This window comes from Aptenodytes patagonicus, chromosome W, assembly GCF_965638725.1.
Source record: "Aptenodytes patagonicus chromosome W, bAptPat1.pri.cur, whole genome shotgun sequence".
In the NCBI taxonomy this organism is placed as follows: Eukaryota; Metazoa; Chordata; class Aves; order Sphenisciformes; family Spheniscidae; genus Aptenodytes; species Aptenodytes patagonicus.
Genome location: NC_134981.1, coordinates 31393767 through 31410488, shown reverse-complemented (window position 1 = coordinate 31410488; position 16722 = coordinate 31393767). Strand labels below are relative to the sequence as shown.

The following is a 16722-nucleotide window of genomic DNA, read 5'->3' as shown; positions in this document are numbered from 1 at the left end:
TTTCTGAATTCCCTCAGTAAGAATATGGTGGTATTTACCCAGTTATTAAAATACAGACTTTTGTCTTCACCCTGTACAAGTCCTGCTAGTTTCCTCATTGTAGAAGAGAAATATTGGGAGGGATAGAGTGATTATTTCAGACTGTGGGTAAGTTAACTGATTTTTGGAAAACCAGATCATTGAATGCTACCTCATATGAATACCACTTTTGCAGCAAAGTAAATGACTGTGTGCTGCTATTAAGAACTTGATTGGAACACAAAGTTTATGATTAGCATTGCTGGTTATGATCACTAAGTGAAATTTTGTCTTTCACATTTGAAAAATGCAGCTAGTATTCTTCTATGAGAAGCTTGTATTGAACAAGAAATATCCCTAACCAGAGTGGCACAATAGCAATCAACCTTCTTAATTGAAACTTGACAGTCATGGTGACTCACTTATGTCACCTGATGCCTTAATGAAGGCAATTAACAACAACAAAAAAAAAAAGACAAGACTTGATGTTTCAGATACCATTGAGCTTATAAACAAATATGCTTGTATGCCGGAGGTTTGGGAAATTAGTGGTCATGATCAAACTTCACACAGAGCAGACTAAGTAATGATTAAAACTGATACTTTAACTGGCAAATACAAAACATTGTTCTAAATCATCTTGTCTTATATGTATGTTTATCTTCCTAAAGAACTGTTCATCTTCATTTGCTTGTAAACACTGAGGGGGGGTTTATTTGTTTGTGTGGTGGGTTTTTTTTTTGTGTTTTTTTTTTTTTTCTCCAATTAAGTATGATTTTAGTACTTCCTACTCATGGCATTCTGTTTCTAAACACAAAACCTGTTAGAGAGTGGAAAACGGCAGTTTCTGCTACATGGACTTGTATTTGATGCTTCAGTTAAGCCTCTTTTGGACATAAACATGTGAACATTTAAGTGTTCCAGTTATGCAAAACATGGTATAGTCTTACCTAAGTAAGTAAAAAGTTTTTAAATACAGCTTTCTTAAAAACTGACTTTGCAATGGTGAGCATTCTGTAAGTAAACCCTCTCGTTTCTGGCCACTGTTTATTTCAAGGACTTGGCTTCTTTTGTTTAATATCTATTCTGGTATTTATGTGAAGGAGTGAGTGAAGAGAGGCTTTTCTAGTTCTTGGTTCGTATGTAGGTTTTGAATGTATTGAACCCTACCAGTTCATTCAGGTACCGTGTAAGGAAAATAGTTCCTGCTCATAAAAAGAGGCCATACTGAAGTAACTAACTAGCTCTTAAAAAGCACTGGTTCCTGGTCTTTGATTAGATGCTTCCTAACTGTAGTAGCATGTATTTATTGCTTGAACTATTAAGTATAGGCCTTTAATGTAGGCAATTCCATGTGAATAAATAAGAAAACTCTAGTTTTACCTGTCACGCAGGCACTTGAGCCAACACTTAAGCACAAACTGTGGTGTGCATTTTGTTGCTTAGTTTGTCAAAGTGCTGGGCAGTTTCCTGAGATCTGATGATGTCCTGTAATTATACTTCCAACAAGTAAACTAACTTCCATCTGGTAAAGCTCTGATACCTATCTGCTATCTTGGGGTTAGAACTACAGTAATTGTAGGTGCCTTTCTGAAGCAAAAACTAAATTTTAAAGTATCCTTTGCAACTAGTTGATAATCTAGTTCCAGTACAACTTTGTCTTTACCAGCCTCCACCAGCGCAATCAAAGCAAGAGCATGAGCTGTCAGTGAAGAAATGTTTCTTTATGTTATTTGGATAGCAATACCCAAGGGTAGTACTGATGCAGCCATTCTGCTTCCAGCATGGTTATCTTCCCTATGAGCTGCTCATCAGTGAGACAGTCTAGTCCAGGTATGGCCGTTCCTCTCCAGCAGTTGGGGCCTGTCCCCATGGCACAATCCCTTGGCTGACATGTACTGCGCAGACCTATGTACCTATTACCATGTCAGCCTCTGTAGCAGGCTGTGCAGGGCACCATTTGCTCCAGGCACAGTGTATGGTTGTACTAGTATATTTAAAAACAGGTTGTGCCCTGTATGCTTGCTGTGAATCTTGCCGTTACGGTGGGAAGCGGCCTGACAGTGGAAGGCATGTCGTTGGGAGAAATGGGATTTGGAGCTGTCCTAGGAATGCCTTGAGTGATCTGATGAGCAAACTGCTCCGGAGGCCTGTCAGGGACAGGATTTGGGTGTCCAGCCTTAGGAGGTGTCTCAGAACCTGTTTGGCATACGTGTGGTGTGAACAATCAATGAAACGGCGATCTGTCACTTCCAGTTAGAGCTCAATAAAGATGCAACCACTGCTTCTGAAATTCAATAGTGTTTACTAGGCTGTCAGTTATCAAAAGGGAGGGACTTGCTGGTATGGTAATAGCACACTCAAAGTGAATTAAAGAGGCATCCTGGTCTCAGCTGGGATAGAATTAATTTCCTTCCTAGTAGCTGGTACAGTGCTGTGTTTTGGATTTAGGATGAGAACAAAGTTGATAACACACCGATGTTTTAGTTGTTGCTAGGTAGTGCTTACACTAGTCAAGGACTTCTTAGTTTTCCCATGCTCTACTGACTGAGAAGGCTGCAGGTGCACAAGAAGCTGGGAGGGGGCACAGCCAAACTGACCAAAGGGACATTCCATACCATGTGACGTCATGCTCAGTACATAAACTGGGGAAAGCTGGCTGGGGGGGCCGCTGCTTGGGGACTGGCTGGGCATCGGTCGGTGGGTGGTGAGCAATAGCATTGTGCATCACTTGCTTTGTGTATTATTATTATTATAATATTTCAATTATTAAACTGTTTTTATCTCAACCCATGAGTTTTCTCACTTTTACTCTTCTGATTCTCTCCCCCATCCCACTGTGGTGGGGGGAGAGCGAGTGAGCAGCTGTGTGGTGCTTAGTTGCCTGCTGAGTTTAAACCATGACAAGAGGCCTTATAATTTCTGCAGTGCTCAGTGGGATGTTTCAAATTGATTTGTTGCTTATGAACATAAAATTAATTTGTTTACCTTTCTAGGAGTCTAATTCAGTTTCTTAATAGAATTCAATTATCTTGTGATGTGGACCAATGATTCTTTTTGAAACTTAGCATGCAGCTGTAGTAGTCTTGAAGGGATTGCAAATTGTTTGAAGATCAGTTGATGGTGATAGTGATGAAATGCATCTTTATTCAGCCTGGTTCATTCCACTTGCTCCATATGTAAGTTCTGATACTTCCACTGGTGCTGGTGAAGGCATGACTTCAGCTTTGAGCTGTCTGCAGTCAACGTGCAGGTTGTGCTAATCATTTATTTAAAGGTGTTTATTTCTGAGGGTTAAGTGTAAAAGCTCTCAAAACTGACTGTTAACTGACAACTTCTTAATGTTAAATAAGGGTTTTGTAGGTTTTAAACTGGAAATGAAAGGAATGACAAGTGTCAGGCCCACTAAAATAAAAAGCTTTTTTGCATGTAGAAGGCATGTCAAAATTAATATCTCAGAGATGCAGAAAAAGGTGAGGTGGACTTGGTTGATGGAGTGAGAAGTAGTAAGAGGGTGTAATCTTTTCTGTATGAAGACCTACAAGGAAGCAAATGGAAGTTTAAAGCCATTAAAGAAGGTAATTAAAGAAAGCTAGTAAGAAGCATTACAAGGAGGGGTTGCTAAAGATTGTGGTGCCAAGTGGGGAAACCTTATTTTGCTACAGAAATATCTTGGAGACAAATTCCAAGTGTCTTATAATAAACAAGGAAGATATCTATTCCTTGTTTTTTCTGTTGTGAACAAGTTGCTGAGAGATCTAGTCTTTAGAATAGCAAAATTATGACTAGTATTAGTTGAGTGTTTTCTTTCAAAGTCAAAGATGATCTGAAAAACATCAGTTAAACTTCATCTAAAAATACTAATTTTTAAATATTATCACTGTTTACCATATAATTGCTTATTTATCTCGGTGGAAACACTTGATGAATTGATTCTATGATTTTTGTCTTCCTTCTCTTCCTTTTTAGGAGTAAAATAATCCTTCTCTGTCTCTATTGTCAAATGCCTTGGCTTTGTCTCTGTTGCTATATACCTGTGAAATACAGCACTAGTCCTAGTGCCAACCCTTTGTTCTTGATTCCTTCTTGCTGTGCAGTGATTTTTGTCAGTGCTGTTGAAGGATTTCATTACAGCAACTAAATTGATCTAACCAAACTTTAGAACAGAGGGTGTTGATTTTTGGACAGTCTCATGCTTTCATGTCAGGACAAAGCAGGGGGTTTCAGTCTGTCAGTTGTTTGAATGTGCTACTGTGGGTGGTACTTCTACCACTGTCTTATGACCCTTATATCCCACCAAACAGCGTGATTAACATCAAGGAGTCTTCATGTGTTTGCAGGGTGCTGTTTCTCCTCATCTATGCCTCAGCAACAGCACCTAAGTAGCCCCATCCAATTTGGCTTAATCATCACCTTGTTCAGTCAGCATCAATTGGTCTAATTAGTCGTTTGCAAGTGGCAGTAACAGCCCTTCTCACAGGCTGAAAATTGTTTTGCAAAGGAAACTACTGAACTTTAGATCTCAGAGTTCATGAACTAATTCGAGGGTGTCTGTGAAACACGACAAGGAGAACATGCTGGATGGGAATAGGCTTGCATTCCGGAGATTATAGTAGATAGAAAATCATGCCCTGTTGGAGCCTTCCTCCTCCTTCGGGCCCCTGGAAAGGAGAGGGTTGCTGGGCCTGCTTGTAAGGCAGAGCATGGAGTTCTGGCTGACCAGCAGCGTCTCTGGATCCCAAAGCAACTTTGTGCTCTCACCCTGTCTGCTTCCCTTCCTTCCCTCCTCCTCCTCCCCCACACACTCACTGTGTGCAAAATTACTACCTGCAAAAACGTGTGTTTGATGCTTACTGAGAGTTTGCAGTCTTTGGGACTGCCAGAGTGTGTGTGCTGAATGTGCAGGCTGCCACATGGCAGGGTCTGCTGTGCCCATCCTGGTCTCCCATCCCCTTGCCATAGGTGGCACTCAAGAGATGGCAGTCAGTGCCTGGTGGCTTTTTTTTTTTTTTTACTCTTCCATGGGCCACAGTCTCTTCAGTGTTGTACCTACTCCCATGTCTGCTCTCTGCTTCTGCTCGGGGCAGCTCTTTGCTCCAGCCCCTGTGTCTCTTTTTTCTCCAGCCCCAATTCTGCTCTGTTCTTGTGTCTGCACAGGGCAGTCCCTGACTTCCTCTCACACAGTGCAGTACCCCCACTACCAAAACCCTGTCAATTTATCCCAATGTGTGTGTGTAACTTTATTTTTTTAGCATCATTAACACACCAAAAGGGGAGGCAAATAGGATGTCAACTAATGTTGTAGAAGTTCATACCTTCTTTTCAGTGGCCCTACTGTTTTTACAGTAACTAAGACAACAGAATCCTAGCCTTGAGAAGTTGTAGATATTATGGCAATGAAAATAACTTTGGAGTCATGGTAAACAGCGTGGGGAAAGAAGTAAGAGGAAGGAGGTCTTTAGCACTAGGGTTGGCATGATCTGGAAGTACCGGACACATCAAAGAATATTGCTTTTTTTTTTTTTAAAAGCAAATGTTAATTATGGATTAGCAAGGAAAGTTCTTTCTAACCTTCTGTACTAACTTAAGCTGCTTTTGTGAAAGCTTTAATTAATCTCACATGTGGAGAAAGGAACCCTTAGGTTCTTATATTCAATAGTCTGCATTTTTTTGAGAAGGATGTGTTACAGTGTCAAAATGGTAAGAGGAGTTGAAAACATTGTTCATTCAACTGTTAGGACACAGGCTTTTCTCCTAAGCCTAGCCTAGGACTGATCACATATCAATGAATGGATTTCTGTATCAATGATAAAAATTGGTGTGACTCTACCTCCTTAAGTGGTACTTCTCATCCTTCTTTAGTCCTCACATTCCCACTTAAGTCAAGGAGGACTTAGCACTTACTACTTTTTAGTCTGCATTAGACTGCAACATTACAATGGTCAAAGTGAATTAAGAACAACAGCATATTAGCCTTAATGTTTCTGCCATGCTTGAGCAGACATTTCTAATAGTCAAACTGTGTTACTATGGTATTCTTTTTAGTTTCTTTTCTTTTTGTTCACCATCAGGATATTTCTGGAAAAATGAATTACTTCTCTTTGTAATTAGTGATGAGTTCTTGTCTTAGTTCCTATTAGTGTTTTTAATGAATACTAAATACTTTGTGGTAGTGAAGGAATGGTAAGAGAAAGCTGAAAGAGGAAGAGAAGGAAGAGTAAGGAACTGATAGTTGTTTTTACAGGATTGTTTTTTCTTATTTAAAGTTGTTCTATTCTTTCTCAACTCTATATAGGCAAAAGTACATTTATATTTTTTTATATATATGTATGTATGTCTGAGCACTTAGCAAGGGGAAAAAGGAAATTATTCTCTAATACTGCTTTAACTGAGTTAGTTGAAACTTCCAGGATGGGAGGGCATCGCGTCCTGTGTGGATAATGGAAAAAACAAAAGTCTCATAGTAAAGATGTCTAGCTGAAGTTGTAAATCTTGTATATGTTTTACATATTAACTTTTGCTTGTTTCTGAATGTTTTAGTAAATCTAAAATTTAAGTAGCTCTATAGTGTGTTGCCACAGAAAAGTACAGATGACCTAATTGTACAGTAGCTTGGAAGGGCTTTAGTGGCAAATCAGTAATTGATTCTATAACACATTTCATCCTGTAGACATAAGGTGTGTAACTTCTATTTGTTTGAAGAAATAATCAGTATAAATGTTCATCATCAAGCGTCAAAATGTATTCTAGTTGGTTTAATTCTAGAGGCATCTGAAGTTTAGCTTCGTTATTGGAAAAAACTTCTAATTACCCTAATTACTTCTAATTACTTCTAATTTGGCAAAATCATGATTTCTCCAAGTAGTTTAACAAAGGGGGCTATGGGGTTTTTTTTGCCACAGAGTGTAGACAGCTTGTTATTCGGCAAAGCTGTAGTTTCAGTTAAAACATGGAAAGAAAAGACTGTAACTCTAGTTTATCAGAAGTGATGAAAAAAAGTGCAGGTAAGCTTTATTAATGCTGTTCTGTACCTAACTGTAATGTCTATGCCAGGCACACATATGTGCCCTGCAAAGTGCTCTGGTTTGTCTTTGCGAAACACTGCTGAGCAATCAGCAGGAATATGCAGGCCGTTTCATCAAACAAATTGAGGCTATTTAGCTGGGGCTATAGAAGATTTTTGTGCTGGCAGTGCAGGAGAGCAGCAACTCAAGGCTGAACAATCAGACTTTTACTGATGCTCCTGCTTGTTTTAGTTGTGTAGTTTTCACCTACCTTTTACATATGAAAATTCTAACCTGTGGTATGTTGAAAGCCTCGGTTGTGTGATATACTGTACTGTGACAGAACTGAATAGCATTTCTGGTCAAACGTGTATTCATTCATTAACCACACATCTATGATTTTGATTCAGTTCTTCTTTTGTCTTTTTAGCTAATGTGGTCAGAGCCTTTATTTTCTCCTTCCAATGTCAATCTTCATCCAAATAATTGTAAGGCTTCTAAGACTTTTGTTTTGATGGGCTCTTTAACTTTCTAGAGTTAAAGAACTGGTTGCACTATGGTAATATGCATCAAATTACATTTGGGTATGCTTAATTGGGAGGTAAATGGAAAACGTATCTAATATTGAAGACAAGAACTGAAGTTTAGATATGACTGAAGAAGTAATTGTAGAGATTCAAAAGAGTGATAAGAATTAGTGTAAAGGTTATGTTAAAGAAAAGGGCTATAAAAGTCACCTTTGCATAACCTTTGTGTTTGTGCAAGGGATTGGGATCAGGAAAACAGCTACCCAACCTCCTATAGCTTGGTGATTTAGAAGGAGAAGATGAGTTGGTGCTGAGGGTACAGTGACGTTTGTATGGAGGACTAGCATGTGTATTGATTCCCCTGGCCTACCTTCCTCCTCCTTTAGCTTTCACTGAAACAATGCTCTTTTAGTCTGTTCTATATCACTTCTAACATCCAGCATAAGAGAACATCACATCTTCTGGCGGATGGGTTTCAAGGAGCCTTTAACTCCTAGCTGAGTAATACAATTCTGCTGCTGAAAGTAACTGATCTCAGCTGCTCTCGCTGCCAAGCAGTAGAGATATTTTGAGAGTTCACATGTACCCCTTTGTAATGAGGCCAGATTGAAGCCCTTTGACTATGAGTACACAAAATCCTAATTTTTTCTTTTGCTTTTATTTTGGGCAGAAAAATGTATTAAGAACTTCTCTCTTACTTAAAGGGAGATGAGGGCGGGGACAAAGGATCTATTTCTTCACATCCTGGAAATGAGAGAAAACAAAAAAGTTCAAAAACCTACAAAGTTAAACTCAGCTGAAAATTTGAAGTAGTACACATTCTGCAACGTGCAGTGTAACGAGATGAAGTTACACATGTATTGATGCCAGTTAGTTTAAAGGGATAGATGGAGGGTGAGGGCTGGGGAGGTGATGGGACAGGGCTGAATCTATATTTAGAGATGGCTGTCTTTATCTGACTCTACAGCTGGGTATGCATTTTGCTTGCATATGTATATTAATGCACTTATCTGCTCTATGCAGCAGCACATACGGAAGTTCTTAGGAAAAAATTTATCATGCAAAGTGAAACGCGTACATCCCAGTGGGCACAACTGGCAGGTAACTTGTGTGCAACAATATTACATACAAATCAGATTCATGACTTTTACTCTCTATACTTCAGGGAACAACCCATCTTCAGCACCCGAGCTCATGTCTTCCAGATTGACCCAAACACTAAGAAGAACTGGGTTCCCACCAGCAAGCATGCTGTTACTGTGTCCTACTTCTATGACAGCACAAGAAATGTCTACAGGATAATCAGTTTGGATGGCTCAAAGGTAAGCTTTATTTCGGAGAACTTGCTTGCTGATTGACTTTTGTATTTATTTTCCAGTCTGATGTCATTCATGTATCTTATCAGATGCTTTTGTCATTATCTGAGTAACAGATTATTGATGTGTTAAAACGGTTACATTGCTTCATTACATATTTTAAGTGTTTATTGGAAAATACTATTTTTCCATGCATTCATATTTACTTTGATAAACCTATTGCTGAATTTAAGCGATGACCTGTTACTTAGTTAATATTTTGAGCAGTCTAAAAAGGCATTCCCTGTGAGATGCACTAAAAAGTTCAAATAGGGTTGCAATAACCTATTTTCATCTCCGCATTCAATGATGCTATCAATATCATTGGCTTCAGCATTATGAAGGGCATCTGTTTTAGTGCCCGTAATCACTTAGTAAATCCTTCTCTGTTATGTAATCTTCCAATTTTTGCTGTAGAGAATCTGGTGATTCCCTCCTAATAAAGCTCTCCATGGTAAGCTTTTATCAAAGCTCAGTTGGGTTGGGTTTGGGTTTTTTTGGGGGTGTTTTTTTTGTTTTGGTTTGGGTTTTTGTTTTGTTTTTTAAATTAGGAAAGATAATGTGTTAAGCTGCTATTGTAAGAAACCTTGTCTAAGAAATTAATTTGGAAGACTTGGAGAAAATGTTTGACTGTTCCTTAGGTTCTACCCCAAGTGGGTATAAAAACAGTAACTTTACAAATGGCATGTCAGAAATCTCTGCAATAAGGACATTAAAGATACACAGAGTGTAATCAAAAGCTATAATCCTTTCAAGAGACACTAATTTGCAACTTATGGAGATGTGTTGGTTCACGATGGTTGGAACTAAAATATTCTGTTAGAGCATAGTAGTATTCATGGAGATTTCTTGGCTATTTATTGAAAGCTGAAAAATGTTACTCTGCTTTTTTCTTTTTTTTTTTTAAATCCAGAGTATTGCTGTTTTAAATGAGGAAGGAGAGTTTCTATCATACAGAAGTATATAGGAATTTTCTGTCAAAGATCTCTATATGATACTACTTTTCGGTGATTGAGACTCTGGTACCAAAGCCTACCAAAATTTTTCCAAGTTTAACTGACTGTTTCTTACCTTTTCAGCACTCCTTCAAATGATTTTTTTTGTTCTGTCAAATAATTAAAATACCTTTTGTGTGACTGTTTATAAAAGACTTTGGGATTGGGACTAGATGCTGTATGAAATCAAGGCTACTAGTTGTAATCTGTAGCATCTTAATTGATCTGCACAGTTTACAAAATCCTTATTCTGATATCCACTGGGGTTTCTCTGCCTTTGTCCAAAGCTGCAGCTCTTGAAAAGTGGCTGCTGAGTTGCACTGTCAAGCAGTTGTTAATCTATTTATTTGCTCTTTTGTCTATTGCAGCATTTCCTTTGCACTTGCAGTACTATTGGCAAGGTATATTGATAATGCAATCTATCACTTTTATTTACTCTCTCTGTGATTGCTGCAATCCTAATAATGTTTTCATCCAAGTGTTATATGTCTAAGATCTAGGATCCCAATCGTGATTAAGAAAGAGTCATTGTTTTAGGCATCACAACATTGCTCTGAAACATACAGGTGAATAGCAGGGGGACCCATAGAAGAATTTTTAGGTTTTCAGCATAGTTCCCAGAGAACTTTTTTATTTATAGCCCCATCTTTTTTAACATGTCTGCACATACATAATGTAGTATGTACAAAGGGCTAAATAGAAATATAAAGCATTCTTAAGCTCAGAGTGCATCCAGAGTGTCTCTGCTGTATGGCATACAGTTGGGTGTCAGTAACACTATTGGCATCTGAGCTTGCAATGCCTTACGTTGTCAGTTGGTCAGATAGAAGTATTAAATTTGCAAAGGAGAAAAAGCTATGCAATTTAATTCTCTGGTTTTGAGTTTTGAAAAGAAACAGAATAATGATGATTTTGTGGTTTTCTTTTAAAACAAATTTTATATTGAAAATGTCTCAAAATTACATGTTGCCAGCTGCCAAAAACACTTGTTGAACTCTCTTGGTTTTGCAGCTCTCATATCTATTCCCCCTGAGGGAGGGGCATATGATCCAACTAGGTTTACTTGTAAACCTTTTGTGCTGGTGGGGTTTACAGCACCCTGTGGGTTTGTATGTTGGAGAGAACGACATGCATGTGGCTGCTCAGTTACAGTGGCTCAGGTGCTGAGCAGTAAGCCAGTAAGTGATGGCAACTCATGTGTATGTCCATTTAGACTGCAATAAGGAAAGTTTGAGAGAGATACACTTGAGATTTGAGTGATAATCCCATTTCGGCCCCACACCTTTCCCCCTCTTAAGGTCAGTAGGTTCCAGTAGGATTCCTGGATAAAATTTAACTTTTGTACTGATTGTCTGAACATCATTAAATCTATCTTCTTGAAAACAAAAGGACATTTTTAAGACGTGATCTTCACTCACTTCTGAGAGATGCTACTGTACATCGCAGATTCCCACTTGAATTTGCCTGTGGAGATCTTTGGTCTGTTTTGAGAGGTGTGGGGTTTTCTTTCCTTTTCGCTTGTTCTGTATCAATGGGTCTATGAGCCAGATTCAGTTGAGATACATCCTATAGAAACAAGTTCTGCTTATTCGTTCTACGTTCTGTGTAATGTTGTTTTCTGAAGCTAGTCTCCTCTTAAAATACCTGGCACAAGAAATGATGCATCTCCCTCTAACTTGACTCCAGAAAACGTTCTAGGACTATAAGGTGTTCAGTGTTATTGCAATAGATCACCTTTACATTTTAATGACTTCTAAAATAAACTAGTCACACAGTAATGTGATAGTCTGTTTAATGCTAATAGAGGTTTTAAGTAAGGCCCGTAAGTGCAGGTCTTAGAATCATAGAATCATTGAGGTCGGAAAAGACCTTTAAGATCGAGTCCAACCATCAACCCAACACCACCATGCCCACTAAACCATGTCCCTAAGCGCCTCATCTACTCGTCTTTTAAATACCTCCAGGGATGGGGACTCAACCACTTCCCTGGGCAGCCTGTTCCAATGTTTCACCACTCTTTCAGTAAAGAAATTTTTCCTCATGTCCAATCTAAACCTCCCCTGGCGCAACTTGAGGCCATTTCCTCTCGTCCTATCGCTTGTTACTTGGGAGAAGAGACCGACACCCACCTCGCTACAACCTCCTTTCAGGTAGTTGTAGAGAGTGATGAGGTCTCCCCTGAGCCTCCTCTTCTCCAGGCTAAACAGTCCCAGTTCCCTCAGCCGCTCCTCATAAGACTTGTTCTCCAGACCCCTCACCAGCCTCGTTGCCCTTCTCTGGACACGCTCCAGCACCTCAACGTCCTTCTTGTAGTGAGGGGCCCAAAACTGAACACAGTAGTCGAGGGGCGGCCTCACCAGGGCCGAGTACAGGGGCACAATCACTTCCCTACTCCTGCTGGCCACACTGTTTCTGATACAGGCCAGGATGCCATTGGCCTTCTTGGCCACCTGGGCACACTGCCGGTTCATGTTCAGCTGGCTGTCGACCAACACCCCCAGGTCCTTCTCTGCTGGGCAGCTTTCCAGCCACTCTTCCCCAAGCCTGTAGTGCTGCATGGGGTTGTTGTGACCCAAATGCAGGACCCGGCACTTGGCCTTGTTGAACCTCATACAATTGGTCTGGGCCCATCGATCCAGCCTGTCCAGGTCCCTCTGCAGAGCCTTCCTACCCTCGAGCAGATCAACACTCCCGCCCAACTTGGTGTCCTCTGCAAACTTACTGAGGGTGCACTCAATCCCCTCATCCAGATCATTGATAAAGATATTGAACAAGACCGGCCCCAGTACTGAGCCCTGGGGAACACCGCTTGTGACCGGCCGCCAACTGGATTGAACTCAATTCACCACAACTCTCTGGGCCCGGCCATCCAGCCAGATTTTTACCCAGCAAAGAGTACACCTGTCTAAGCCGTGAGCCGCCAGCTTCTCTAGGAGAATGCTGTGGGAGATGGTGTCAAAGGCCTTGCTGAAGTCCAGGTAGACCACATCCACAGCCTTTCCCTCATCCACTAGGCGGGTCACCTGGTCATAGAAGGAGATCAGGTTGGTCAAGCAGGACCTGCCTCTCATGAATCCGTGCTGGCTAGGCCAGATCCCCTGGTTGTCCCGCACATGCCTTGTGAGCGCCCTCAAGATGAGCCGCTCCATAATCTTCCCCGGCACCGAGGTCAGGCTGACAGGCCTGTAGTTCCCCAGATCCTCCTTCCGACCCTTCTTGTGGATGGGCATCACACTGGCAAGCCTCCAGTCATCCGGGACCTCCCCCGTTAACCAGGACTGCTGATAAATGATGGAGAGTGGCTTGGCGAGCACCTCCACCAGCTCCCTCAGCACCCTCGGGTGGATCCCATCCGGCCCCATAGACTTGTGAGTGTCCAGGTGGCGTAGCAGGTCATTGACTGCTTCCTCTTGGATTATGGGGGGTTCATCCTGCTCGCCGTCCCTGTCTTCCAGCTCGGGGGGCCGAGTACCCTGAGGATAACTGGTCTGCCTGTTAAAGACTGAGGCAAAGAAGGCATTGAGTACCTCAGCCTTTTCCTCATCCTCGGTGACAATGTTCCCCCCCGCATCCAATAAAGGATGGAGATTCTCCTTGGCTCTCTTCTTGTCATTAATATAGTTGTAAAAACATTTTTTGTTGTCTCTAACGACAGCGGCCAGACTGCATTCTCGCTGGGCTTTTGCCTTTCTCATTTCTTCTCTGCAAGACCTAATGAGATCCCTGTACTCTTGAGTCGCCTGCCCCTTCTTCCACAAGCAGTAAACTCTCCTTTTTTTCCTGAGTCCCAGCAAGAGCTCCCCGTTCAGCCAGGCCGGTCATCTTCCCCGCCCGTTCTTCTTATGGCGTACAGGGACAGCCTGCTCCTGCATCTTTAAGACTTCCTTCTTGAAGATCATCCAGCCTTCCTGGACCCCTTTGCCCTTCAGGACTGTCTCCCAAGGGACTCTCTCAACCAGCATCCTGAACAGGCCAAAGTCCACCCTCCGGAAGTCCATGGTTGTGGTTTTGCTGCCCCCCCTCCTTACTTCACCAAGAAGCGAGAATTCTACCATTTCATGGTCGCTAAGCCCAAGACGGCCTCCGACCACCACATCTCCCACCAGTCCTTCTCTGTTTGTAAGCAGCAGGTCGAGCGAGGCACCTCCCCTGGTAGGCTCACTTACCAGCTGTGTCAGGAAGTTGTCTTCCACACACTCCAGGAACCTCCTAGACTGCTTCCTCTCTGCCGTGTTGGTTTTCCAGCAGACGTCCGGGAAGTTGAAGTCCCCCACGAGAACAAGGGCTAGCGATTGAGAGACTTCTGCCAGCCGCTTGTAGAACGCTTCATTCGCCCCTTCATCCTGGTTGGGTGGTCTATAACAGACTCCCAGCAGGATATCTGCCTCGTTGGCCTTTCCCCTCATCCTTAGCCATAAACACTCAACCGTATCATCATCACAATTGTTGAGCTCTAGACAATCGAAACACTCCCTAACATGCAGAGCCACCCCACCGCCTCTCCTTCCTCGCCTGTCCCTTCTGAAGAGTTTATAGCCATCCATTGCAGCACTCCCATCATGAGAGTCACCCCACCATGTTTCTGTGATGGCGACTAAGTCATATCTCTCCCGCTGCACAATGGCTTCCAGCTCCTCCTGCTTGCCGCCCATGCGCTGCGTGCATTGGTGTAGATGCACTTGAGCTGGGCTATCGATTTCGCCCCTGGCATCGGCACGCCACCCCTAGGCTCATCTCTAGCGAGCCTGGTTTTATCCCCTTCCCCCTTCAAACCTAGTTTAAAGCCCTCTCAATGAGCCCTGCCAATTCATGAGCGAGAATCCTTTTCCCCACTGTGAGACAGCTGGACTCCATCTGTCACCAGCAGGCCTGGTGCCATGTAAACCTCCCCATAATCAAAAAAACCAAAATTCCTCCGATGGCACCAGCCCCTGAGCCATGTGTTGATCAGGTGTGTTTTCCTGCTCCTTTCAGTATCCTTCCCTGCCACTGTAGGGATTGAGGAAAACACTACCTGTGCTCCCAATCCTTCAACCAGTTGCCCCAGTGCCCTGAAGTCCCTTTTGATCACTGCAGGACTTCTCTCTGGAACCTCATCACTGCCAGCCTGTATAACCAACAGCGGGTAGTAATCGGAAGGCCGTACCAGACCAGGGAGCTTCCTAGTGATGTCTCTGACCCACACCCCAGGGAGGCAGCAGACTTCCCTGTGGGATGGGTCCGGTCGGCATATTGGGCCCTCTGTTCCCCTCTGAAGGGAATCGCCTATAACAATTACCCTCCTTTTTTTCTTAGCAGAGGCAGTCATAATGTGTGGGGCTGACTGCCTCACCCTAGGCAACCCCCCAGATGGACCTTCATCTACATCCTCATTTGCCTGGCCCTCAAGTTCCAGGGCCCCATATCTGTTGTGTAAAGGCAACCGGGAAGGTGAGGGAGGCCGGGCAGGGGTTCACCTGGCACCCCGAGCAGGGACCTGTTTCCATTCCCCCCTATCGCTTAGGTCCCCTCTTTCTACCTGGTGGCAAGAAGGCAGGGGATCCTCTGCTTCTTGTGGAGCCTCCATCTGCTGCCTCTGCCTCAGGGATGGTAGGGTGCAGCTCCACCAATCTATCTCCCTCTCACACTCCCTGATACTCCTTAGCCTTTCCACTTCCTCCTTCAGCTCTGCCACCAGGCTGAGCAGATCATCCACCTGGTCACACCGCACACAGGTGGTGTCTCTGCTGCCCTCTGGTACAGCTGACAGGCTCAGGCACTCCCTGCAGCCAGAGACCTGGACAGCTGTATGCTTGCGTGTGAGCTCCGTCTGGGTCTCCACATTCCTTCTGGCGACGGCTTTCGGCCAAGTGGAAACCATAGCTGGTCCTCTTCTCGGAAGCCGACGATTACCAGTTGAGTTGGCCTCTAGAGCCGGGAGCGGGGCTGCGCCTTTGCCCGCTCGCCTTCCCTACACGCCCTGCCTGCGCGAACTGCCGCGCCGCGCTCCGGGTCGCTCGTGCTCCCTGGGGGCTGCTCTTGTAAGTGAGGGGGTTTGGCCGCCGCCCCTCTTGTCCCCGCCCACGCTGAGTCAGAGCTGCCGCTCGTCAGGAACGCCCTCCTCCGGCTCGGGGAATGGGGGGGCTGGGGCTCCCTCTCGCTCCCTGCGCTTTTGCTTTTTGCGGGTTTGGCGCTTCAGGAAGGGTCCCCCGTCGTGATCCTCCGCTCCGGAGCCCTTCGCCTCGGTGGCTTCGCTGAAATGGCGGGTACAGTGGGTTTTTAAACTGCCGCCGCCCCTCTTGTCCCCGCCCACGCTGAGTCAGAGCTGCCGCTCGTCAGGAACGCCCTCCTCCGGCTCGGGGAATGGGCGGGCTGGGGCTCCCTCTCGCTCCCTGCGCTTTTGCTTTTCGCGGGTTTGGCCGCGGGTTTGCCGCTTCAGGAAGGGTCCCCCGTCGCGATCCTCCGCTCCGGAGCCCTTCGCCTCGGTGGCTTCGAAGTCTTGTTTGTAAACAGAGAGGGACTCGTGGGCAAAGTGGTGATTGGTGGCTGTCTTGTGGTTGAGTTTCAAATCATTGGCAATAGGAGAAAAACTGCCAGCAAAACTCTGACCCTGGATATGGGGAGAGCAGACTTTGGGCTGCTGAAGGAGCTAGTTAGTAAGGTCCCCTGGGGATGTGCTTTTGAAGGTATTGGGGTCCATGAATGCTGGTCACTTTTTAAGAGCCCTCTCTTAAGAGCGCAGGAGCAGGCAATTCCAAAGTGTTGGAAGTCAAGCAAGTGGGGCAGAAGGCCGGCTTGGCTGAGCAGGGATCTCCTCCTAGAGCTTAGGTGGAAAAGGAAAGTG

General features: G+C 43.8%; 1 protein-coding gene across 1 annotated transcript in view; it reads left to right on the top strand.

Annotated features, from left to right (window-relative positions):
* Positions 1–16722, top strand: part of LOC143172017 (homer protein homolog 1-like) — a 104801-nt gene that overhangs the window by 10040 nt on the left and 78039 nt on the right. Inside the window, exon 2 of the mRNA XM_076361229.1 lies at positions 8715–8871. Within this exon, the coding sequence (XP_076217344.1) occupies positions 8715–8871 (157 nt within the window). The remainder of the gene's footprint in view (positions 1–8714; positions 8872–16722) is intronic.